The sequence below is a fragment of the Pavona decussata genome, unplaced genomic scaffold (assembly GCF_977016875.1).
Source record: "Pavona decussata unplaced genomic scaffold, jaPavDecu1.1 SCAFFOLD_6, whole genome shotgun sequence".
NCBI classification, from domain to species: domain Eukaryota; kingdom Metazoa; phylum Cnidaria; class Anthozoa; order Scleractinia; family Agariciidae; genus Pavona; species Pavona decussata.
Window position 1 is genome coordinate 7,150,359 of NW_028145430.1, and position 24,449 is coordinate 7,174,807.

Here is a 24,449-nt window from a genome sequence, read left to right on the forward strand (position 1 = left end):
AAACCAAAATATGACTCACCACAAGCAAGACATCAGTAAAATTAAGAAAGCCTTGGCTATAATCAAAGTAAATATAGCCTCGCAAATTCGACTTGTATCTTCCTTGAACTGAATTTTGATTTGCTCAGCATAATGCTTTTCGGTTATACTTAATTATATTTTCTGCCTTGGGTATTACGGTATAGCAATTTACCAGTACCCATCTGAAAAGTCACACTTGCTAAAAAATATTTTTTTCTTGATTGTTTGATATGGCGGTAATCTACTGTAGTAAAAGTACTATCAATTAAAAAACTAGGCAAATTCTTGCATATAGAAAACTAAAGCCGACTAGCAGGAAAAATCTACAAACATGCCACCTATGACCGAAATGAAGTACCTTCGCAAAAGTTTGCATATTATATTATGTCGTAAAAGTATCCCTATTATTAAAAACGTAGTTAATTGAGGGACTAGTTACGAAACCTTGCCATGACAACAGTGGTGCAGCAATTCAGTTATGTTGGAAGGGCCGCGACCGTGCACAATCCCTTATTTTAACGTTCACACTTTCTTGACCGAATAACAGAAAATCTATTGTTGTTTGTGCAGGGTCAAGGCCAAAAATGCTAACAAACACATATAACAAAGACGTTTGTCAGCCTTCATAACCATTGCTTTTATATTTTATTAACTACGTTAAAAACCGAAACCAGATGTATTTTGCATGTTTTACCACACAAAGTGTTCAGTTTATTATCAGTGCACTGGTGGATAAAACAAAAAAAAGTAAAAGAACTTGAGTATAAAATATGTTTTAGAGAAAATTAATGATAATTATTAAAAAACACGGAAAAATCGAAAATGTTTTCTTTGGCCTTTTTTGTATATAAATTTTTTAGGGATGCGATTTAAAATCAATGCACAGTGGAAATTTCAAAGAAAGATAGAAATGAAACATAGATATTCATTCCTCTTCCCCATCCCTAGATACTATCTATCCTAGATTTTACGAGTTACCAAAAAAAAAAAAAAATTAAGAAACGTTTATTACGGCTTAAAAATACACCTTAATTTAACAATGTCCGCATTAAAATATAAAATCTTTCCTGATTTATACAAATATATTAATACATCCGAAAGTTGGTCATTACATTTATTACACAATTGTTTTTTATTAGTTTATAGGGTTTTGTCCATCAAAGAGTTGTATGAAACCAAACTATTTGCGTACGCTGTACAAGCCAGTAGAATGAGGCCCTCTTTCTTATGCTTAATAAAACCGTCCTTTTGAAGGCCTTTTAAAGAGTTTTGATATGGGAAAAAAGAAAATCAGTCATTTTTAAACTGTTCATTAGTAAAGAATAGAGAAATTCTGGAAATATTTACAGCCATCAGTTTACTGTAAGCCAACTTGATGGTCCTCTATTCGCGCGAGATGCAAGGAAAAGCTGAAACCCTCATTTGGGAAAACTACCTCGGACGTATTGTATAGAAAGTTGCCTTGCCTTATGCATTCATGGAAATGTTAACTTTATCAATCAGACAAATTTTCTGCATCAACACTTTCCAACACTTAAATCCAAGCATGTTGTGCTTATGAGAGGAGAGGCACAGAGTTCTTGCTTCAAAGCACGACAACGAGCGGAAGAATGGACGTGCCGGGGAAAAACGAATAAACGAAAGCTTAACCTAAGGGAACAATAAACATTCAGTCGTTGGCTCATGTTTAAAACTATGTTGAATTAACCAAGAATACCCCTCTCCCACAAACTTCCTGATTGCTTTTCTACTAGCTAGACCTTTCCCTAGACCGGCTGTTGACAAAAATTATGAAATTAGATCTTGTCAACTTGCTCTTTCCATCCGTGACGCGGGAGCACTTGTGCTGTAGATAATTAAGAACTAAGCTAAATCGTCATTTACGTCCATTAAAATGTGATAAAGCCATTGTTCTGACAGGAGCCTTCTAAGAACTGAATGTCATCCAGGCCGATATCCCCAGTATAGCCTCGACCCCGCGTACCCTCAAATACGATCTGAAACAAAGCAACAAAATTCGAATGTTAGCATAATTTTCGCACTTTGAAATGGTAAACTGGCTTCAGATGTGTGAAAATTTTTATGTATAGTTTATTGCCGATGAAGCGTAGCACAGTCAACTCTCCGTATTGTTGACACCCCCGGGACTGCGAGTTAGTGTCCTTAATAGCGAGAGTCCGTAATAGCGGGAATTTATTTCAGTCAAACGTCTGTAATTTATTTTTGCCGGGGATTTAGCTGCTGTCCGTATTATCGGGCTGTCCGTAACAGCGAGGTGTCCGCAAGGCGAGAGTTGACTGTATTCCAATGTCTAGGTCTGGAAGGTCTTGAAAGTATGGAGTCCGAAGGTGATCACTTCTTATGTTTCGACCAAATTGCATTTGCCTGGTAAATAAAGGACTTCACTTTCAAGCAAGGTTGAATAGTAACATTGTGCAAAACAGAACACTGAGAACACACCAAATCTTGTCGAAAGGGAACAAGGTGCAACACCTTTTATAACCATTCTGTCCTTGGGAGGTGCTAGCATGTACGGAGGAATCATCCATTGATCACCTTGGGAAATTAAAAATGTCCAAAATCGAGGCGGTAAGAGATATCCAGGAAGAAATTGCCACAACGAGATAAGCGAGATAACGGTATATGTCCGCATTACTATCCCGCGTTATCTCGAATACAGGAAACTGTTATAAAGCTTTAGTCAAGAACTGACATATAAAGGAGTCAGATTAACGAAGACCTCTTAAGTTAAGATGTATCGTGACTATTTTTTCTTAGCAATAATCTATTGTTGAAATAACAATATGTGATATTGTTTTGAGACAATACTGAGAGGCATCTTAACTTAAGGACGGTCCTACTTTTGTTACTGCGCATACGTTCTGCGCATCTCGAGATACTCGGGTTTCCTACGGGTGGTGCCTACTAATACAGGGATATTTTAACGCGGTTTAAAACAATGCAGAGAAAACAGAACTTGAGCAAGTGCTTTTGGCATCCAAATGCTTAATTATCTGTGAAAAATGCGTGGTTACCCCCAATTTTCTTTTTGGATTCCAATAGCCCTTGCTAAGAACTGCTTTTCTCGCATAGTCATAAACCGCACAAAGATACTTCTGTATTAGTAGGCATCGTCCTTAAGAGGGCTTCTTGAATCTGACTCTTCACTATAAACGTAATTCATCTTACCCTGTATTTTGATTCGGAACTGTATGGAATGTACGCCTGTTTCCAATCTTTTCCTTGTTCTCCTGATTTGGACCATAGCCTCGTTCTAGTCCCCAAGTGACTATTTATGAGATAGACGTTAAGTGAGCCCACAGTCTTTCCGTACATGTTGTACCACCAGCTTAGGCACCGCTCCTCTGTTGGCTCAAACGACTTGCTCATCAATTGAGCCTTGTATCCAAACCTCGCGGGATATGACGACTCGATGTATAGATAATGTCCTGGGTAAGAATTAATACAACGAATAAGAGGTTTTACCAAAAAAAATACCTTCTTTTCGAGAATGACACTGTTCTGTCGCACTTTGTAATAATCATCGCACTTTGTAATACCTGTCGCACTTTGTAATAAAACTGTCGCACTTTGTAATACCTGTCACACTTTGTAATAACACTTGTCGCACTTTGTAATAAAATAGCTGTCACACTTTGTAATAACAAGTTGTCGCACTTTGTAATAAATTAAGCTGTCACAATTTGTAATAACAAATTGTCGCACTTTGTAATAAGCCTTTAAATTACTTTTGAATACGATGTTCTGTGGAAAATAAGTGAATTCACTGATCACCCAGGGCACAAATACGTTCTTCTTTGATATTTTACTTTGCATGCTAAACTGAGGGTATGAAAAAGAAACGCATTCTCCTCCACGCTTCTCGCAATTGTTATTTGTCTTGACTACGATGTATCTTGACAGAAACATTTTGTCGCCACGAATAATGAATTTTAAAAATCGGTTTTGTTAAGCCGCTCCATTGCTAGGTACTAGTTTAAATTGTAAATGATAGCTTAATTCAGGTATTAAGAAAGGTAGTTACCATGGGGTCTTTAAAAGATCTTAAATAAAGATTCGAATTTGAAATATACTGGCATCTCCTGCGGACGAAAATAAAAAACAAGGCTTGTTTCCGTGGGGTGTAAGAGAGAAAGAAAATGAAAAGCAACTTGTAGGGACATGCTGTATCAGTAAAAGAGCAGAGGGTACATAACCCATAAGCGGAAGAGCCTGTGGTGGAGATGTTCAGATGGTCACTATCCATGTAATTAACTTTATTATAATTTGTTTAGCTTAGTTATTATTATTATTATTATTATTATTATTATTATTATTATTATTATTATGTGCAGTTAAAAAACGTGTGCATGCTAAAATAGAACCACATAGGGCGCGCAGCGTAACCTATGCGATGTTAAGGAACTATAAAAAGAAAACCGCTGAGTTAAAAATTAAAAAAAAATAGCGATAAAATATGAAAATCTCATAAAATATAAAAGTTCTCCGACACAAAAACGATATGGAGCTTCTACGCTATTCCCTCAAGGAAAGTCAATTGACGGTAGCTTTGAATGTTCTCACTATGTTGAGAGAACTCGAAATGGTAGCCTTCTGAATCCTTCTCAATACGTCATAACCCCTGCTGCCAATGAGCTTCCTCATCGTCAGGTCTACATCCCTTGACCATCCCCCAAGCACGTCAATGATGATGTTACATTGTTCAACGTCATAGCCAGGGTACCGCTTCTTCAGCTCGAATCGCAGTGGCCCGTACTTGACCGTCTTCTCCTCGGACTTCTTTTCCCGATGATCCATCCACGGACAGGACATCTCCACAGCCCACACCTTCTTATTCTTGTGGTCCACAAATCGAGCGTCCACTCTGTTAGCCTTGACGATGGTATGTTCAGCATAAACTGGAACATCCCAAAACGCTAATGCCTCAGATGATTCATAGACTGGTTTGGGCACTGCACACGAGTACCAGGGAGGGACTGAATCAATTAGCCTCAGATCCCTCGTCATCTCGAAAAAGAGGACTTTCAGTGCTGCGTTGTGTCTTTCTAGGTACTTAGACTGGGCCAGAGCAGAGCAGCCCGCTAGCACATGCGCCAGCGTCTCAGGCGATTTCCCACACAGTCTACACGTGACGTCGCGCTGTTCTACACCTGTTTTGTGGACTGTGTATACCTTAGTAGGCGTAAGCTGCTCGTACAACTCCATTACCCCAGCGATGGTATGGGTAGGAGCACAGGTCCAATCACGCAGCCAAGCAAAACATCCACTCTGATTTAGCTCGCTATCCTGCCATCTAGCCTGCAAAAACCGTCCATGCCACTTCTCCTCTTTGATCTTCTCTTTCAGCCTCTCCATATCTGCCTTCTTGAGATGTTCTTTGACCTTTGGCCCCTGAATCTCCGTCTCAGGATCGCTCACGGACCAGCACGACGGTTGAGGGTACTCCAAAGACAGGCTCATGCCCAGTTCCTCGGCAAACTTATGCGCTTCCTTCATCAGTGAAGTGTGTCCCTTCTCTACTGCCCTCTCTTCGAACTGTTGCACTGCCCTCATAGAGGGATCCATGTTCCATGATCCATATTACTATTATTATTATTATTATTATTATTATTATTATTATTATTATTATTATTATTATTATTATTATTATTATTTATATTGACCGTCCAAGTTGCAACCAGTTTAAGCTTTATGGGGACCTAAAATTTTGCCTCTGGTGACCAGTCTTGAGAATCTGAACATTAGCTCCCTTCGGGTTTAAAAGTAAGCGCGTGAAAAAAAATTACCATTTTGATATGAGACGTCCCTCGCCTAGTGTTTATTTTGGATAGTACTAGTAAATGAATAGAATCTCTCGTTCTTGAAAAAGCGTCGCTTTGCAAACAAAAGGCACAGTTGCAGATAAAAGGAACTTTACAAGGAAATGACTGTAAAGACCTTTATTATCAAATTTTTTTTTTCATGTTCATTGTTTTCATGTTTCATTCCTGTGACTCCCCCCCTCGTTCCCTCCAAAACAATCATATACAGAAGTCTTTATCTGCTTTACAAACCCTTTGACTCAACCCTCTCGAGCATCTTTTCATTTTAACCAAGAGTTATCTCCCCTCTGTTTATTTATTGCATTCCATCATTGCTAAGCAAGCTGTGTGATCACCAAAATAACAATTGCGAGGAGAAAGCGTGAAGAAGAACGCGTTTCTTTTTCATACCCTCAGTTTAGCATGCAAAGTAAAATATCAAAGAAGAACGTATTTGTGCCCCTGGGTGATCAGTGAATTCACTTATTTTCCACAGAACATCGTATTCAAAAGTAATTTAAAGGCTTATTACAAAGTGCGACAATTTGTTATTACAAAGTGTGACAGCTTGTTATTACAAAGTGTGACAGCTATTTTATTACAAAGTGCGACAAGTGTTATTACAAAGTGTGACAGGTATTACAAAGTGCGACAGTTTTATTACAAAGTGCGACAGGTATTACAAAGTGCGATGATTATTACAAAGTGCGACAGAACAGACACGAAACAAAGGTGAAGTCGTATTTAGGCCGCAGGGCATACTACTTGCGTCTACGATTATTACGAACGTAAAACGGATTCAATTTAGCGCTCAGGACCCTCATTTTACTATGAGAGCTCACTGGAGGGCACTTTTTGGGACAGGTAACCTGTTTAGGCTTTGACCTGAAGTATTTGGATTGTAAAAACAAAATAAAATCTGAGCAATAACAGGAACTGATTACGGTTCGTGTATGTCTGAGTTTTGGTGTCCGTCGTGGTAATTTCATTTTTTGCTCAGACGCGACAACAACAACAACAACAAGACAACAAAGCAAAGCATGTACAGTAGATATGCGGAAGCGATGTTTCAAGTGAGAACGAACACTGATGTTCAATATCTACAGTAGCACATAGATAGATATGGTTTATTAAACATGACTGTTTTTAAGGCATTACGAACACAAATACGAGTACGCTTACCGCTCTTTGTACCGTGGTCACCGTTCGGTCCTGTGTTTCTGCTGGGGGTGGTACCCCTGTGACGGTACCATTTGAATGATGGTGAGCTACTCCACGCGTTTGTCCAGTGACAGTAATCTTTATTGAAATTACAATCAACTGAATCTAAAGAAAACGCAAAACTCAGTCAGATCAGTTGCACGTTTGTTTTCTTTTGTTAGGCAAAGAGAGGCTTTAATAACCGTGAGGCTAACAATGATGGGTTTCACAAGCATGATCATAGTTGTACCTTGAGGAAATAATTGTTCTGCATAATGACGATTCATTTTTCGCGCAAACTGAATGGAACGTGATTCACGTCGACGGAAGTCCGACCTACACAGTATGTCTTGTCGGGTTTTTCCCAACATTTTGTCTCTATTGTAATTCTTCAGTTTCCTTTCAGAAGGGGAGGGATGAAGACAGGGGCGGAGAAGAGGGATGGGGTAGGGTTTAAAAGGAAGGAGGTGACATGTTAAACGTTTGGAACTGAGGCAAAATTAGAAGGATTTGTATGGAGTCATCGGGGCATAACAGAGATAACATCTCGACCCCAAATCGCAATAAGATGCTGATTTTTGGCAAGTAGGCATTTTTCATCATGCTCTTTCCAATCATATGAAAAAAAATCCCATAATTTCGTAAATTTAGTTTTTATGACGTCATCACTTTAGGACTCTATAGGTGTATTGTTCATTTTTTGATTCTCATTGATGTTACGCTAACATTTTTTAAAAATCAAGAGAGCATGTTCTCTTAAATCGAAGTTAACGCTTAGAATGTTCTCATCTGTTACTTCAAGGTTCACTTACTATCAATGCAGGCCATCATGTTACACATTCGATACTGTGTGTCCGCGCCGGGACATGTTTTCCCGCTATATCTTGGCGCCGGGTCACTGCATGTTCTCCTTCTTTTTTGCTGGCCGTAACCACAAGGCTTGTCACATGCTTCCCACTCTGCCCATCGTCCCCAGTTCCCATTGACGGGCGCTGAAACAATACGAAAGATGGACTGAATAAAAACAGGTTTATTTTGGTAAAGGACTTGGATTCCTGAATGATCATTCACCTGGCCTGTCACATTATTTACGGTGCCCTCCTGAGATCCAGACTTAAGCAACATGTATAGCACTCGTTATTTAAAGAATTATCATGGAACGCTTCTCAACCACTTACTACAGTAATAAGGTCTAATAACATCGTTGTGTCGGACCTCAATTGAATTAAGCTCGACTGTAGCTTGACAGTTTATTTTAGCATCACACTCAACGGGGGCTTGTTACTAATTGTTGCTACGGAAAGTTCCTAATCGTCATATCTCGGAAACCCTAACTTCCACCAAGAAGCTTTTCCATTAAAAAGGTTTTCAAGATTTTGACTTACAACCATATTTGGCACGTCACGTGATCAGAGCAGAAAAAGGCCCAAACTCAAACGGCGTACACATTTGAAAGTTGAAAACAGTGCCGATAGGTGCTGATTTTTTGAATTTGAGTTTTTATTAGACGTTATGACGTCATGAGCACGTACATGTATCCTACAAAACAGTAAATGCATACGTAAGGTTACAAAGAAGGCTGGGATATCTTCGACTCGTGAAAAAACTCGGAACTCTTTTCTCCGAGTTTTAGAGATTTTTCTCTCTGCTGCGCACTTGAGTACTGGCACTAGTTACTTGCGTGTGATGACGATTTTCAAAATCCATCTGTTCACCCTCATACATTTCACCAATAAAGCGACACAAAACAGTACAAAAAAGAGTATCACAAAATACCATCCCTAAAAATCCCCTAGCAACAACTCTTATTCTGTAGTTAAGTTAGCCCCCCAGCCCCCTTATTTCAGTCGTACAAGACCAAAATTACTACATTACAACAGTGCACGTACACACACTGTGATTATAAATGAATACATTATCACAATTGTATGCACTGGTTTTGGCACAAGATAAGCACGACGATTGAATCAAAGTCCCGCTAATTCATTTGGCACAACTGTTAGCGCAACGGAGCTTTTCATGTTTAATTACCTGGCACGACAGTTGATTCAGACGTCGTAGTAACGTCGAACTTAATTCATGCTAATTAGGGTGAATTGACTTCGGCACGAGTCGATAGCAAGACGGCTAAACACCGCCTAGCTTCTATTAAACGATCTCCTTTTATGTGGTCACACGCTTTTAAACGGTTTGTTGTCGGAGCTCTGGTAATAAAATCAGTGCACTACTATACGTACATTATTTATCGCATGTACATTTTTTTGTCAGCAAATTAAATCAATTAATTTTTTTTCTATTTGTCATTGCCGTATGTTCAGAAGTCGGTCTTAAAACAGCTGTACTACAAGATATCATGTGTTATGATATAAATAGGCCCCTGGATATGGGCAATACCGCACTCCGATTGGATTGTTTCTAAAGACTATCAGCTCGTGCCCTACTGGTAAAGAAGTCTACTAAATAGATGGTAAGGAATTTTATGCTTCGACGGAAATGTTCTTCTGCCTTGTAAAAACGTTCTCATAATCAAAGAGATGTGATTTCATGCCGTTTATCGGCTTCCGATTACTTGATGTTTGGCCAGATCGATGCTGCGAAAATGACAGGGTGTTTATCAACTTTGTACTCACCCTGTAATCCTTTTCCGGTTCAAGACACCATGTAGATGTTTTAAAACTGATCTTACGCCATCGATCAACAGTCAATGAAATTTTTCAATAAACCGCCCCACCCATACCTTCTGCACTATAGGTGACCATAGGTGTGCCCACTACATTACTCCCATTTCAGGAAATAACTTGTTAACGTTGAGTGTAGCATGTTTCGTCCTTAAACGGAACAAATTAAAAGCGTGCAGCTATTCAACACTAACCGAAAAAGTATGAAAATTACATCACGCGATGTCGTACATGCTTCCTCGAATCATGTTGACAGGAAATGAATTTAAGGCTTTGTGTAAACATTATTTAAGTCAAAATGAAACTTCCTTAACCAGGTATTTCCTGTTTTATACAAAATTTGAGTAAGCAAACGATTACTTTTTTTTTTTTAAAGAAATCACGAAAGGAACAATGTGATTTATATTTGATTCCAAGCGTATATGAGAAACAAAATTGTACACAGATGCAAAAATTCCCTAAAACTGTCTAAACGTTTCACTGGCCATTGAGTCTGTGGATGATACCGCAATGTGTCGCCATTTAAACTCAGAAGTAATTTACCTTGTTTGCATTTAGCTGAATACATTGTAAGACAATAGGCGGTATTGTATTGTGCTCACTCCTTGATTGCATCGTTGAGAATGAAAAGAACAAGGAAGTGTCATTATTTTCTTCGATATGTATGCGGAACACACTGCTGAGAGCGCTTATATACATACTATATATACACATCTCATACTATATATGAAATTTTGAATGAAGGTAACGCGTGTGGCCATATTTAGAAAGTGTTAGTGTTTGGCTTGATTCCAGTCAGCTTGTTTCATACCAAAGAAACCACACATGGAATTTTTCAGGGAGTAAATAAGATTCCTGTCAAGAGAGGAAACCTGAGACTAAAGAGCAAAAGGAAAGGGGAATGAGACCACAATCCCTTTATCGCAGCCCAGCTGTGCATCTTAACCCTGGTTTGGTTTTTCATTTACAGTCAAGTTTTAAGTGACAAAACTCTTGCTTTATGCGGCAATCTCGGTCGATTGACCTCGAGACGAGTTGATGGCCATTTCTGATTACTTTCTGCACCAAAACATAATTTTCCCTGTTTCTTAAATTTCGTTTGAGGAAAAAAAGGAAACAAACGCAACATTACAATAGTAACCTGGCGTGCGTTCTCAAAACTCCTGAAAATGTCCCGGGACCAAAAAAACTACTTTACGTGCAAAATGTTAATCTGCTGAAATTCGACTTTTAACAAATTTGAAAGCTCAACCGTTGGTGTAACATTACAATTTAAGAAATATATTAGGCTAGTTGGAACAAAAAGGTACCCCCAAGCGATCGGAGACGGATTTGAAAATACTTCTCGGGTTCGAGAAACGGCTCCTGTGTATTACGCAATAGCCTTTGCTTGGATGGTCGAATGATTTTAGGATTTCATCCACAGACTCAAAGAGTAGCCAAAGAGTAGCATGTTGAAAGTAACCAGAGTAAGATAATGTCCAACAGCTTCCTTGTGAATCAGTTGACACACGCCAACGTTTTCACCCAGAGTCGCGAAAGTCAGATAAATATATGGAGTTATTACACAATGTAAATAATACGATGATTACCCCATGTGCTGGAGTCCATGACCCTGAGGCTCTATCTCTCAGTGAGCCTTGGAGTCAACGGTTTCCTGAATAGATTTATTTTTAGAACGGGTCTCAGGGGACCTTTGGAACGTCCACAGTTCAAATACCCAATCAAAGAAAAGCAATGACAAGTAAATTGTCATACGTCATACCTTATTGCAGGAAAAGGAGTTTTATAAATAAACCTACTTAGGAAAGGGATGACTCAAGCAATTAAGACAATCTCCCAGCCATGGGCTCCCGCCGCAGGGGTACAACGTTTAGTGTGTTACCCGGATGTGTAACCTACCGTAACATTCCTCATGGGTACATTTTCTTCGGTCAGTTTGGATCCCGTGAGAGTCGGCCCCAGGGCAGTGCGAGCGCGCCGAGAAGCAGACCCGCTGCCGGTACTTCATGCACCTGCTATTACAGGGGGTGTACGCTGACCACTCACTCCATCCTACCTCGTTCTCATCTATGGTAACAAAAATGGAAGATAATGTACCGAATAGGAATTGCTTCATGATATTACAAGGAAGGGATTGCTAATTACTTTTTCTTGTGTCAAGAAAAGCAATTAGTGCTTTAGCAACTTGAGGAATGCTTGACTGCGAACTGCGCAGGATTGATTAACATTATACTTTAGAGGCATGTTAAACGACTGGGTAAAGTCGGGCCCAGATGGCCATTATGAACGGACTCAGTTAATTCGATTTCTGAGGCATGAAGCAACTAAGAATATTATTACTCCTCCCAGGACGGGATTTTAGCCCATCTCAGGTTTACTTCTAGTATTTTGTCTCCGATCTTTAGATCGACAAGAAATATTTTAGATTATCTTTGACTGCCCAGGTGTATACATGGGCAAAGAGGCCAGCCCAGTAGCCTCTAACCACTAACCCCCCAAATCTTCAGACCGAAAGCTCTGACCATTACAGCACTACGCCTCCTCTTGAAAAGAGTAAATGATCACAGACTTGATTACGGAAGAACATTCAAAGTGGCCTAAGAAAGAGCAAAAACGCTTCCGAAATTGGACGGACATATACACTTACTTTTGCAGTCGTACAGCGCGTTCATTTTCTTGATGTCGAGTTCACTAAAGCCGTCTCCTCGCCCCAGGGACATGTAAGGGTTGTTCAGCGCTCGGACAGTCGACTTGCCGTTCTTGGAAAATGTGCGCTTCCCATAATGCATCAGGCTGCTGTAGTCGTACTCAAAACCCATACTATCTACTTTGGAATGTTTGTACTTGTTGAACTGAACTTCCATACCTATAAAACAAAGGCTACAGTCTTAAGCCAGCGTCCTTGATTTAAGGTAACCTGTAAGCCGAGGGGAACCAACAACTTTACCATAGTAAGTAAAGATCTGGATTTGTCGTTTAAATGCGGACATTTCGGGTAGAATCGTAAATGGCGGTTAAGTGACGGGACTGTTGAAGGCACTATAACAGAAACGCTAGCATTTAAATCAAGAAACAAAGAGAACTTTGAAAGTTCACTAATAATTCTACTGTGGAACAAAGTATTTCATAACAACCACTTATTATTCAACAAATTAAAGATCTGGACTTATCACCGCTAGTAAATCATAAAGCTTCCAGCATTGCAATTAACGTTTCATTAGTTCCCATAATAATGTCTTCTTGCGTCTACTACGCAAACTGCAAATAACCTCAACACTAAAAAGAGGTACAAGTATTACAAATGAAGAATAAGGATTCTTCTCGCGCGGCGACTAATAAATCACAATACTTTACCCATGTTTACTAACGTTTTTGCAAGTACTTACGGAGCTTTCTAAAGATAACTTGGAGTTAGAGTTTATAAAGCTAACTGAAAATCAACCGTGAAAGATTCGGCAAGAAAATAAAGTTGGTCTTTGTCAGTCATCTTGCCGTCCAATTCAAAGACATTCTCCCAGTATATAATCTTTGTTTAACTATTTTCTACTTACCCTTGTCAATATTTTCCCAGAGGATCTCTACATACTGATCTCTGTCAGGTCGTGACTGCTCGTGCCAAAACCCCACTGCATGCATTAATTCGTGCATAATTATTCCTTTACTGTTACATCTCTGACCTAATGAGAGATTCTGAGGTCCCTTGCGCCAGTATAGGCGTCCAATGTAGGACCAACACCTGTGCAAATAACAAACGTATAACGACGGAATTAACTTAATTCCATCTGGAAGGAACTGTAAAACTGGAGAAATATGGAAAATGTTAAGTCTGTCAGGGACAAGTTTATTGGAATAACCAGGCTGTAGACCTTTCTCCACAGGCTCAAAAGTTAGCTAGGGGAGCCTCACTACCATAGGAAATTATTGTTCAGTGGCTTTCAGTTGAGAGATTACACTGAATAATCTCACCCATGTATTTAGAAGTTAGAATTTCCACTTGCTGGGACGTGTTCAACTCACCCTTTGCCTCGGCTAAACTTGATCCAGTTCCTCTCGTTCTTTCTTTCTCTAAATTCAATACAGGTGTGTTTGTGAAACTCCGCTATGGCTGCCATGATGTTATTCTTATACGAGTCTGAAATAAAAACGAAACAGTTTTAGAAAGCAGAAAATCTGCATAATGTTTGTAGTTGCTGGTTGGTACAGATGGACCGAGCCAGATTAGTCAGGACTAAATTAATCACGTCTACATTAATCATAATTTTCAATTTCAACCTTACACCCAAAAGATCAAATTGGTAAGCTGTAAATTTAAAATGCTAGTGTCAGGCATTTTTCTTAAAGAAAAATTTAGTGTTGAAATGCGTCTGTCTCGTGGCTATTTCCCGAATAGTTTCTTTTGGAAATTTGTATGCCAAAGACATCAAGATTTGTGAAGGAATTTGTTCGGGAAATTGGCCGTGACGTTTCACCACGTAGGCGATTTAATTATTCAGTTTGAGCCAATCGAGAAAGGAAAACAGTAGAAACTTCGTCTATTTTTAAATGGCCGTCGTAGTCTCAAACCAAATTGCAAAGGAGGTGAACTGATTAGTGGATTAGTTAGTCTAAACAAAAATACGCCGGCCTGTAGAAGAAATTTTTACGTTGTTGCTGACTGAAAAACAGTCTGAAATAGTTTATCTTACATCTTTTCCAGACATTGCGTGACCTTCCGGTCATGTTCTGTACCGAAATCTTCGAAAAAAAGTCTTATTTGTGTCTTCGATTATTTATATTCAAACGACTCTATTTTCACTGAATATGAATATATGAAACATATATTTTGAACTGCGGATGAAAGATTAAGTAGAAGAAAGATCCTCCTGAAAAAAACTCAGGCTTGAACGGGATTCGAACCCATGACCTCTGCGACGCCGGTGCAGTGCTCTACCAACTGAGCTATCAAGCCAACTGGGAGCTGAATTTTTTTCAGGCTTTCTTTTTAAGTTGCGTGTTAACTGCGAGGATCTTTCTTCTATTTAATTTATTTTCACTGTAGTTTGGTTTAAGCATCATTTTGACCTTCTTTAGTTTTACTGAGTCGATCAAAACCGAGTAAATGTGTCCGGCTTAAAGGGAAACAAGCTCATCCTCTCTTGAGGGAAGTTTACGTAAAACGGCAAAAATGGCCACGTGACCACGATTACCCTACGTTTGTCATTCACTTTTTCCTGTTTCTAAGAGAAGTTGAATAGTTTCGTGTTAGTATCACGGACCAGAATAATTTTGCAAGTTATTCTCTTCTGTATCTTTACTAATTCATTTGAGGAAACGTAAACACGAATCTGGTATTTGTCGTTTGCCGTAGATACGATGCTAGATCTCTCTATAGAGAGAAATACGTTGATGGCGGGAGTTTTGCCTTTTCTGCAGGTCGCCCAGAATTCACACCATAAAACCATGATTATTATAACATTTTATCATCCCCGCAATAAAGATAGCACTAAGAAAATAAAAACAATTTTAAGGAAACGAAACCGCGGTACAATACTCGTACCCATGCGATCATGTCGGTATATGAGGCTGCGGTTTCAAGTGGCACGTTCACCGGAAAGTTTTCTTCTGGGAAATACAATACGAATAAACAACAACCACTTGGCTCGAATATCCCACGGTTCAAAACTATTTGACGCAAAATCCAAAATTGGGGATTTTGGTTTTTCAAGTAGTGTGCTGGAATGTTAAATTCATTGTAAAGTCAGCCGGATACCAATTTTTGTGAAAGACTGTTTTTCTCTCGTGGTCAAATTTTATTGTATTTACAATTTTCAAGAACTTCAGGCCATTCTATATCCAGCTAAGTACATATCGTTCTTAGCCAATAATCAGAGTGAGATTTTATCAAGGTGAAACTTACCTAGTCCTTCCTCGATCTCATATGGGATCACGCGGTTGGGCCACACCTTTTTTCTCTGCCGCACGGCGTTTCGCCTGAAGCGCGTTTTCTCGTACACATTACCGTCCCTGTCCGTGAGAGCTATGTCTCCTTCGTGTCCAATGTTGTATGCTGAAATGGAGGGCCTTCAGTTAGTTCAAATATTAAATCACAGTAAATTTGATTTCATTTTGTGCTGAATGGTGACACAAGCATTTTCAAACTGTTTGAAATGCGAAGGCAAACATACAGGGTCCACGGATGTGTATGTTTACAAACTCTATATTACAGTATGGCACGCATTTTTTTATCAGTTCCATAGATCCCGGATACAGCAAACTACAAATTAAGCGACTCCATCTTTTTAATCAGCCCCCTGAATGATTGATCGTTTGGAATACGAATGTTTTAAAAGCTTTAATTAGTTATACCGCTCTCTATGAAAGTCTGCGATTGAATTAGTTCCTAAATGACTCGTTCTTATAATAGCTTTGCCTGGTGGTTTCGTGTCTTCCTATTCCATGGCTACACAATCGGGAAGACCCATTCTAACGTGATTTGTTGTCCCCCAATCCGTGATCCACTATTCTGTAAGCTCAGCGTATAATTTACTGTTTCGATGAATCTCAGGTTTTCCCGCTCCCTGTAGTTCTAACGTCTTACGATTTAATGCTGGAAACTTTTATTTGCTAAGTGCTGAGCACTTGCATAGAAAGAAATTTGAACTACCAGGATTCACAGCAAGTCATCTTTCCTAGTAGACTTAATCTCACCGCAAGAGCTGTGGCGGATTTTCCATGTGTGCCAAAGCTAGAGGATTAAGCCAAGTGTTTGTTGGCTGATTAACTTCTTCCTATTGACACATATATTTCATCAGAAACAACTTCTTGAGCTAATAGTCTTTCTTTCAGCAATTGAGGATAAAAGTAGGGTCTATAAGCCTCTTGGCAAGCCTCTATGTTTATATCTAGAGGATACACACTGTAGGGTAAGTTGAAATAAAATCCTTGTTAACTTGTCATTGCCACTACCTTGAGTAGGCTCCCACAAAACACTCAGCATAAGGCCTGGTTCACTCTACCGACCGAAAGAAAGCATAATTTTTTCCTTATACGTTTGCTACGATTTAAATTTCTGCTATGTCGTTATGTTGTGTTGTTCACAGTTGTAACATAATAGATCGACATAAGGTATTTTTTTTGCATTTGTGTGACCTTGACCTTTTGTCGTTATGCCGCTAGTATGAGCTTGGCTTTCAAATACGTGGGTTCTATAAAACTTTTCGTTTGAAACATCAAGGCTGATAAGCCAGCTCTCTTTGTCTTTCTTTTGGTCCTTTTTGAGAAAAGAAACAACAGTAACAACAGCAAAGGAAAATTCTCACGTTCGCTTCTGATTCGTGTCGGAATTCGGTTGTTTTAACTGTGAGCTATTTTGTCGTGAAATCCATCACGAAATCTCTCGCGGATGTGCCAGCCGGCCACTGGACACGACTTAAGGTCGCGTGATTTGGGCGGGAAACGGCGCAGTATGGAACAATGAAAGTTACGTGAGCTTCGGAGTATCGTAGCTGTGAGGTGTTTAAAAGATGCTTGAACTTCCTTCCGAAAATCTCTGTGGCAAATGTCGCGGAGAATATGTTTTGTAAAAGGAAATCCGGCTGTCCACGAATTTACAGCAGCAAAAACAGTGGTGTTGTTTTTGACTTCATTGAGTCATCAAAGACAAATGACGAACAAAAGACCTCACCTTCTTTGTTTTTCAACATAGCTACCATAATAAAGAATTTGTGAAATATCTCATCTTTAATTTTCGGTCTCCACGAGAACGGTTGAGTCAAATATTTGTTTTGACGTGTTTGGAACAAAAAGGGACGATTTTAAAGCATTTTATTTCGATGAGAAGAAAACCCAAAAGATAATCCTGTCAAGTGGTCTTTAAACCATTGTATTACATGTATGTAATGCTTACGTTTGTTGGCCTCGCTAATCCAGTCCATTACAGTAAAGTCCTGTCCATCGTCTAAAGGTTGAGAGATAACGGACATCCCTGATAAGAGAAAAATCGAATATAAATCGAAATCTTCGAGAAAGAAAATTAAATAATTAAATAAATAAACAAACTGGAAACAAAAATAAAAGATAATTATGATAATAAATGATAATGAGAACCACTGTCCGAAGCTACAACAGCGATTGGCTGATGAGTTGTTATATTAAACGTGAGAGCATAGAATCGAGCAGCATATCAAGAGAAATTTTTAAAATACAGACTTGACCTTAACTGACATTGATGGCTTCAAAAGTAAAACAGACAAAATAATTGTGGCGGAAGATAGTACCATTATGCCGGCATATGTTCGATGCTCGAAATTATGCCGGCATAATGTGTCAACTCCTTGCGGGAAATGATCCAAAACAAACAAATAGGCCGACCAAGAAAACAAAGACTCCAAAGGAAAAAAAGTAGTGGCTATTCGTTATTACCTGGATGACTGTTCATGTTAACGGGACTTGAATAACAGAGATTTCCATTGAAAAATAAAGTTGTTGCCTGTATCAGCAAATATCTCCACAGATCCATGACTAAGCTGCAAAATCAAAGGCACTGTAAGAAATCCGTACAGACCGAGAGACCGGTTGATATCACAATTTACCCTAGAGGTATGGGAAGACATTAAATGCACATTACTTCGACGATTCACACTGGGACTCTTTAGCCCTGTACGTGACATACACAATGTTCGCAGCGCAACGTTCCCTTTTGGTAATTAACCTGGCGTGCCCCGCTTTATGTTGTTGCCCCAAGAACTATGTTTGTCATTCAATCATGCTGTTGACGTAAATCACACGTAATCGACTCGTCGTAAGTCCGTTTTTCCACTCGGTGAGCAAATAAAAAAGGGGCACACTTCCAATAGTTGGTGACAGTTCTAAAATTATCTTACGGCCTTAAGAATAGGCCACGTGGGCAGAACACTTTTTAGGTAATTTGCTAACAGCCCATTTGGAAGCTGCACGAGACATGAAATGTTGGGATGAAGGTTAACTTTATGACATATAAAACGCCCAGACAAAATATCTTTGGGAGGGGGAGGGGGAGAGGGGGAGAGGGTGATAAAAGGGTTGGGATAGATGGGCAAGGAGTAGAAGTGTCGGTTTTCCCCAGAATGTCCATCATGGGGTTGGAATGTCAAGTCAAATCCCAGAACCAAGCCGGGAGATTTGATAAACCTTTCAAACGCCTACTGGTAGTGCAATTATGGTTTATTATTTTTCGTTGGATGCCCCACACCAGCCTGGCCTAATGACATTGATAAGTGCGTAACTGGCTTCTTCACTTTCTTGTCTTACAACATATCTATTACAGCTCTCAAGTGCTGCTTTTGTTATTTATTCATTGTCGAGACTCAGCCGATGATCTCTGTGTTTATGCGAAGCACACGTACTGTTCTGCCTGAGTATTGAGCTGGGCTGACCTCATGAAAGCAATATGAACCGGATATTCGCAAACAACTTCAGTTCGAAGAAACACGCTTGTAGGCTCACTCCACGTACAACAACGATTTAAGAAGCTTATGTCATCATGATCCTGCTAAAATCAGAACAAAGAGTGACCGATATGATGACCTTCAAAGATGCGAGAAAATTCCACTTTACTCTATTCACGCTTGTAATGATCTGTAACAGTCACGTCCGCCATTTATCTGTTCGAAGAAGAGGGTTTGTAAGTTTCTTTCTTCACCATGTTAACTGTATTTTGCACGCAGACTTGCAGTACTACAGTCGATACAAAAAAAAAAAAACTCAGTAGGTGGATCTGAAAGACTTTCCCTCCCACGGTTCCTATGTGGCCATGAAATATGATCAGGCTTGCATTTGCATTTAATTTGTTATTGACAGGGGTCCTGATAATTACGAGGTATAATGTACCATCTGAAGAGTACTGAGTTCCTCTCATGCGTGCATGAAGGCCCTCAGTGCGTGCGGGGTGTGTTTCCAGTGCCTTGCTGTTTAGTATACTGTCAGGTGGCTATATATAAATTCACATACAAAGTATGAAACAGTAATTTTCTGTGGATCTGTAACGATTTAGTAAGCTAGTGAAAGCTTTTGAGACAGAGGACGATTTTATCTATAGAGCAATATTTTTGTGAGGGATTGTTTTTGCAGAAAAATACGGCTGAAGCTTATGTGTATTCATAAAGTTACTAAGTGTGATTATTCATTCAAATCAGAGAAGCAACTAAAAGCCGTTTTCTCGAATGCAATTTTAAAAACAGCATTTTCACGTTTGGCGCTCTTAAAGTAAGGGATAAAGCCCGTGATTAGCTTAGAGGGTTCAACATGACCTGGAGCTCTGTAAGGTCATTGCTAAAAGCCATTTGTGGTAATTAACAGCGCGACCTTAAGCAAATGTTATTTGCAAATTACAACGAAATTAAGGGCACTTTCTACAATCTTATAGCAATCCTAGCTCATTTCCGGCAATAATTGTTCGTTTTTGGAGAAAAAAGTGTGATGTGATCTGACCACAACGATTAGGAACGAAAACTAGAGAATGAAGTGACGCAAAGTAAAATTGCAGCCGATATTGTAAAACAGAAATTACAAGTGATCAACTCTACCACCAGAGCAAGAACAGTTAACCCACGCGAAGGTTTTGCCCGAAGGCCTCATTGAACGAGCAGCCTGCGTTAGCTGGATAGATGTTATTGGAGGTTTCAGCCTGGAAAAGTGGGGGGGGGGGGGGGGGGGGTACTCGATCCAAAGCCTTTCACACACCGAATCTTAGCGATATTGGTACTCCTTTCATTAAAAAAAATATATATATCCCCTTTCTACCTCAAAGATCAACAAAAACTCCATTTCTTTTCCGGCGGCAAGCCAAATCTTTGCGTTGTAATTCCTACCAGGATTTGTCCTCGGTTCTCACTGCATGCCGGGGCCGGGAGCAATGAAGATGAGTGAGTCGAATGAGTTTCAGTTGACATTTTTTTAGACCCTTTAAAATACTAAAATTAAAGTTTGAAGTATGTAGTACACCCTACTCCCCTGGGGGATTTTATAAATGTAAGTCCATAAAGCTCTTGCAATAGATTTAGTTTTGCTCTGACATCAGACGTGAGTGAGTAACATGACAAAAGTGAGATATCACTTAGTGAGAGTAAACACGACGTATCCGTCGATAAACAAAAAGGAACAGAGAGTATTTCTTAGTTCATTTATCGTTTTTGAAGCAAAAGAAGCATCTTTAGTGACCACAGCGTCAATACCACAAGATAACAATGAGTACTCTAAGGTAACACTCCCTCCAATTCAAACGAATTTTCCCGTTTAAACACCCTTTCCACATTCACTAACATTAAATCGTATCTTTGGATACCAACATTTAGCCGGTCAGTTTAAAGTAAAGGATAGACGGAAAAGTCGCGCTCTATCACCGGATCCCAAATAATCACTACTCTAGCATTACATAGCCAACACGAGAGCATAAAGAGTCCTCCTAACATACATCCAATATAGCGAATCTAACGGTGTTTGTAAGCTGGAAAGATACACAGGCAGTATTGGCACATTAATGTACTACTGAAGGAAATGTCGCTAAAGTTTCATTGAGCTGAACTACAAATGTAGTGAATTATCTTTATCGTTTAACCCTACAGATGAGGTAATGGATTGCCAGTTCGCATAATCCGACCAGATATGAAGGATAGCTGCATCTTATCGATTAGATAAAGACAAGAGCAGTATAACCGGAGCTGGTAAAGAAGATTCCGATAAAGAGACATGTTCAAAATATCACGATACAGTTAAAGTTGTGTGGACAAATTTAAAACGCATTTTGTAGAATTCATTACAGTTGGTGTGAATCAGAAGATAGCTTATAGTTTCCCTTTGCCTGGAGTATCATGAGTGTGCTCTATTTCCAACTGGACTCCCGGCTGACGCCGGGTGGAAACTACAGAGTACAGATCAGCGAAAATACGTATCACAAACCACCCAGGATTCTTTCTCGTAGCGCTATATCTTTAAGATGAAGAGAAAGAGAGAGAAGAAGAAGAAGAAGAAGAAAAAAAATCGTTTGAACCAGTCTACAACTGAAGCTCGATAGTAACCCTCTTTTTCATGATATCTAACTCATTTGAAAAAATCCCAAGTTTGAGAAAGAATAAATACAAACCTCGTCACCAGAGTTTTGAACTGTCCTTTAAACCAGTGTAGCTCTCAGTTGTGAGCTCTTATCAACCCTTAACGTGTCTTCCGGCCAAACTCCGTACATTAATTACTCGCAGCAGCGTAATGAGCAAACATTAGCCACCTATGTTAATGTTGGACCAATATATTAATTATTCACACTCATACCGTTAATATTTGCTCACTTTTCTGTGGCCCTTATCTCAGTGGCTCATTTGGTAGCATGATACATCAGTAAAGCTTTAAAACCAAGAGTTGATCCCATTTGAATTTATTTAAAATGTTTCAAAGACATGAGGCAGTTCAGTAGCCAATTGCGGGCCATCATCACGCAATTTTCAAATAAATGCCAATTGTCAAGTACTTCTGATTTACGATCGATCCAAAGAGCTTGTCATGTGTCATTTCACTCGGTGAAAGCCACAGAATTCGTTTAAGATATTTCTAGCTAGGTTAATTGTGTTAAAAGGATTAAAAATACCGCCACAGTGCGAAGGTAGCTCCAACTTCACAGATTCCGTCGTCTGCGTAAAGGATTTCGCGCGGAGTGTTTCCCGCCAAAAAGAAGTTTGCCGGTATGGCAACAAATACCGGCTTGTGTTACTCGATCCAGTGTTGAAGCGAGTGACGCATAAACGATGAATTTATACCGTAAAAGTACGTGACAATAAAGCATCCATAGCAGAGAGCTAGAAATCGTGTAAATTCTAGAAAATGTGGGTGTATATCTTGTCTTGAGATAACATTTTCAATTGAGAACGAAAGGTTTATGATAGATAACAAAGGATATCACTGATCCGCGCGAAGCTATTGGTGCCATTCATGTTCCAGTATAAAGATAACTTCAGTCCTAAAATAACGTATTGGATGACTCAGTGGACTGTGTGTTATTTTAGTCTTATCAAACGCACGCCAAACTGACTGTCGGTGACAACAGGAAATCACGTTCACAAACCTTTCCTTGATTAACAAAGGATAGCTTTGTGGAAGTGTAATTTCAATATTGTGGAAAATGAATTTAAAAAGTCAGCTTTTGAGTCACCTCATCCGTGAGGGTTCATATTGAATATGTATGACAGTTCAAGGTTGATGTGTGGTCAATCGTATCTCAGCTAATCAGTTTATGCAGAATAGTTAAGATTTCGATCTCTTGATCGCTATTGTGGGCGTTCATAACAACCAAAAACACAAAAGGCCACAAAAGGTATCTCGAAACCGAAATCAGTTTCACAATAATCCAATAAACTTTACTCTGCAGACTTACTTGAGGATAACATTTTTCAAAGACGACCTCCATAACAGCTGGGCTTACGTACGACGCGCTGAGCTCTTATCTAGCTCTCATCGTAACAGGAAATTTCGACCAAACCATGAAACCGGAAAAGCCTCTTGTTTCAAAGCCCAAGATTTCATTGATGAAGAGGTCTTCCGCTCAGCAAATTGATTGCGAACAAAGAATTGAAAAACAAAAGCATTCCTCTCTTAGAGGCATTTTTCTCTGTCAAACTGTACTCTCTAGACTCTCACTGAAGCAGCCGGTAATTACTAAATTTCGGTTTGCTCTTCCGTGACAGGAAACGTTTTGGTGACGACAGACAGAAGAAAACATTAAAACTGAATTCGTAAAACAATGACAAATTTGATATCCTACTGATTCGAGCAACAATAGAAAAAATAAAATATATATATAAATTTATCAAGCAACGGTGTGTTAATTATTCTCAGCAAAGAGTCAATTCGAACTCAATTAAAAATATCCCGAGAAGTAGTATTTGTCATGGTTAGAAGATGAGCCTATGTTATACCGCGAGATTTGCTTCCAACATAAAAATCCGTACAAATACAATGCATGTCAGAAGTTGCCTTACTAGTGCTTTATACACGCAACACGAATGTAAATAAAAAGTACAAATGTTTCCCCAGGGGAGAGGTTTGCAGCTAGAAACGCGATTTATGCTGTATGCCAAGTTGTGAGCAATGAGACTACAATATTTACAAAGAGCCGAAGTCAACCAAGACAAAGAAAGGAGAAGTGTATTACTGTCCAAAATACATACCCTGTAACATTCGCTTCGACCGGGGCAACCTTCACAGCAGCCTTCAAGACGCAATTGATGCCGGCCGAAGTTCCCGAGTTCTGAAACCAACTGACGTATGTAGGAACGATGACACAAACGGCTGATATTGGGCTTAAGTGGTGCACTTTAACACACTCGGCTTCGGAAGAAAGCGAAAACAATTATAGCGGTTTTGCTGTTACGTCAGGATCGGACAGCATGCCAGTAGTGGAGGTGTGGCTCAGTGGGGTAGGGTAGTGACAAGTGTGTTATCGATCAGAGCAAACAGCCGACAGTTTAAGCGCGAAAATTGTACTTTATGCTTCCGTGCTGTGAGTTTAGGCGCGCGCGCCGCATAATAAATTTCTCATTCACTCATTAAAAGTATGAGCAAATATATTTTTAGCTTCGTGTTAACAAGACAACGTTTACCATGTGTGAATTAAACAATGCTTTAATTGTAAATGAAGGTCGTACAAAGAAATGATTCTTTTGTAATTATTTTTAACGCTGGCTGGGTGATAACAAGGTCAAACTTGAAGAGGTTAATTTTCCGC

General features: G+C 39.4%; 2 protein-coding genes across 7 annotated transcripts; both read right to left on the minus strand.

Annotated features, from left to right (window-relative positions):
• Positions 1-643: 643 nt before the first annotated feature.
• Positions 644-24,158, minus strand: LOC146489529 (uncharacterized). Of its 6 annotated transcripts, XM_085109286.1 has the most exons (13): positions 22,317-22,334; positions 21,822-21,959; positions 18,125-18,228; positions 17,610-17,687; positions 15,621-15,770; positions 13,742-13,856; positions 13,276-13,460; positions 12,372-12,590; positions 11,624-11,791; positions 7,856-8,035; positions 7,026-7,169; positions 3,211-3,470; positions 644-2,018 (listed from the first exon to the last, which is right to left on the minus strand). In XM_085109286.1, exons 3-13 carry the CDS (start codon positions 18,219-18,221, stop codon positions 1,911-1,913), a joined length of 1,704 nt encoding a protein of 567 aa, XP_084965412.1. In that variant the 5' UTR covers positions 18,222-18,228; positions 21,822-21,959; positions 22,317-22,334; the 3' UTR covers positions 644-1,910. The 6 variants fall into 6 exon arrangements, with proteins under 6 accessions (XP_084965412.1, XP_084965425.1, XP_084965400.1 ...); XM_085109299.1 differs by lacking the exons at positions 21,822-21,959; positions 22,317-22,334 and adding an exon at positions 23,922-24,158 and having other exon boundaries at positions 18,125-18,245; XM_085109274.1 differs by lacking the exons at positions 21,822-21,959; positions 22,317-22,334 and adding an exon at positions 23,893-24,157.
• LOC146489530 (uncharacterized) lies at positions 4,369-5,598 on the minus strand. Its single transcript, XM_085111718.1, has one exon. It carries the CDS (start codon positions 5,593-5,595, stop codon positions 4,576-4,578), a length of 1,020 nt encoding a protein of 339 aa, XP_084967844.1. The 5' UTR covers positions 5,596-5,598; the 3' UTR covers positions 4,369-4,575.
• Positions 24,159-24,449: the final 291 nt, after the last annotated feature.

Bases quoted from the DNA above. Each gene is read 5' to 3' on its own strand.
- LOC146489530 (XM_085111718.1), bottom strand. From the start codon at position 5,595: ATGAGGGCAGTGCAACAGTTCGAAGAGAGGGCAGTAGAGAAGGGACAC.
- LOC146489529 (XM_085109299.1), bottom strand. From the start codon at position 18,221: ATGGATCTGTGGAGATATTTGCTGATACAGGCAACAACTTTATTTTTC. The intron at 17,688-18,124 runs GTAATAACGAAT...TTCTCTTATCAG, and splicing joins TAACATGAACAGTCATCCAG to GGATGTCCGTTATCTCTCAA. The intron at 11,792-12,371 runs GTAAGTGTATAT...TTGTTACCATAG, and splicing joins CGCGCTGTACGACTGCAAAA to ATGAGAACGAGGTAGGATGG.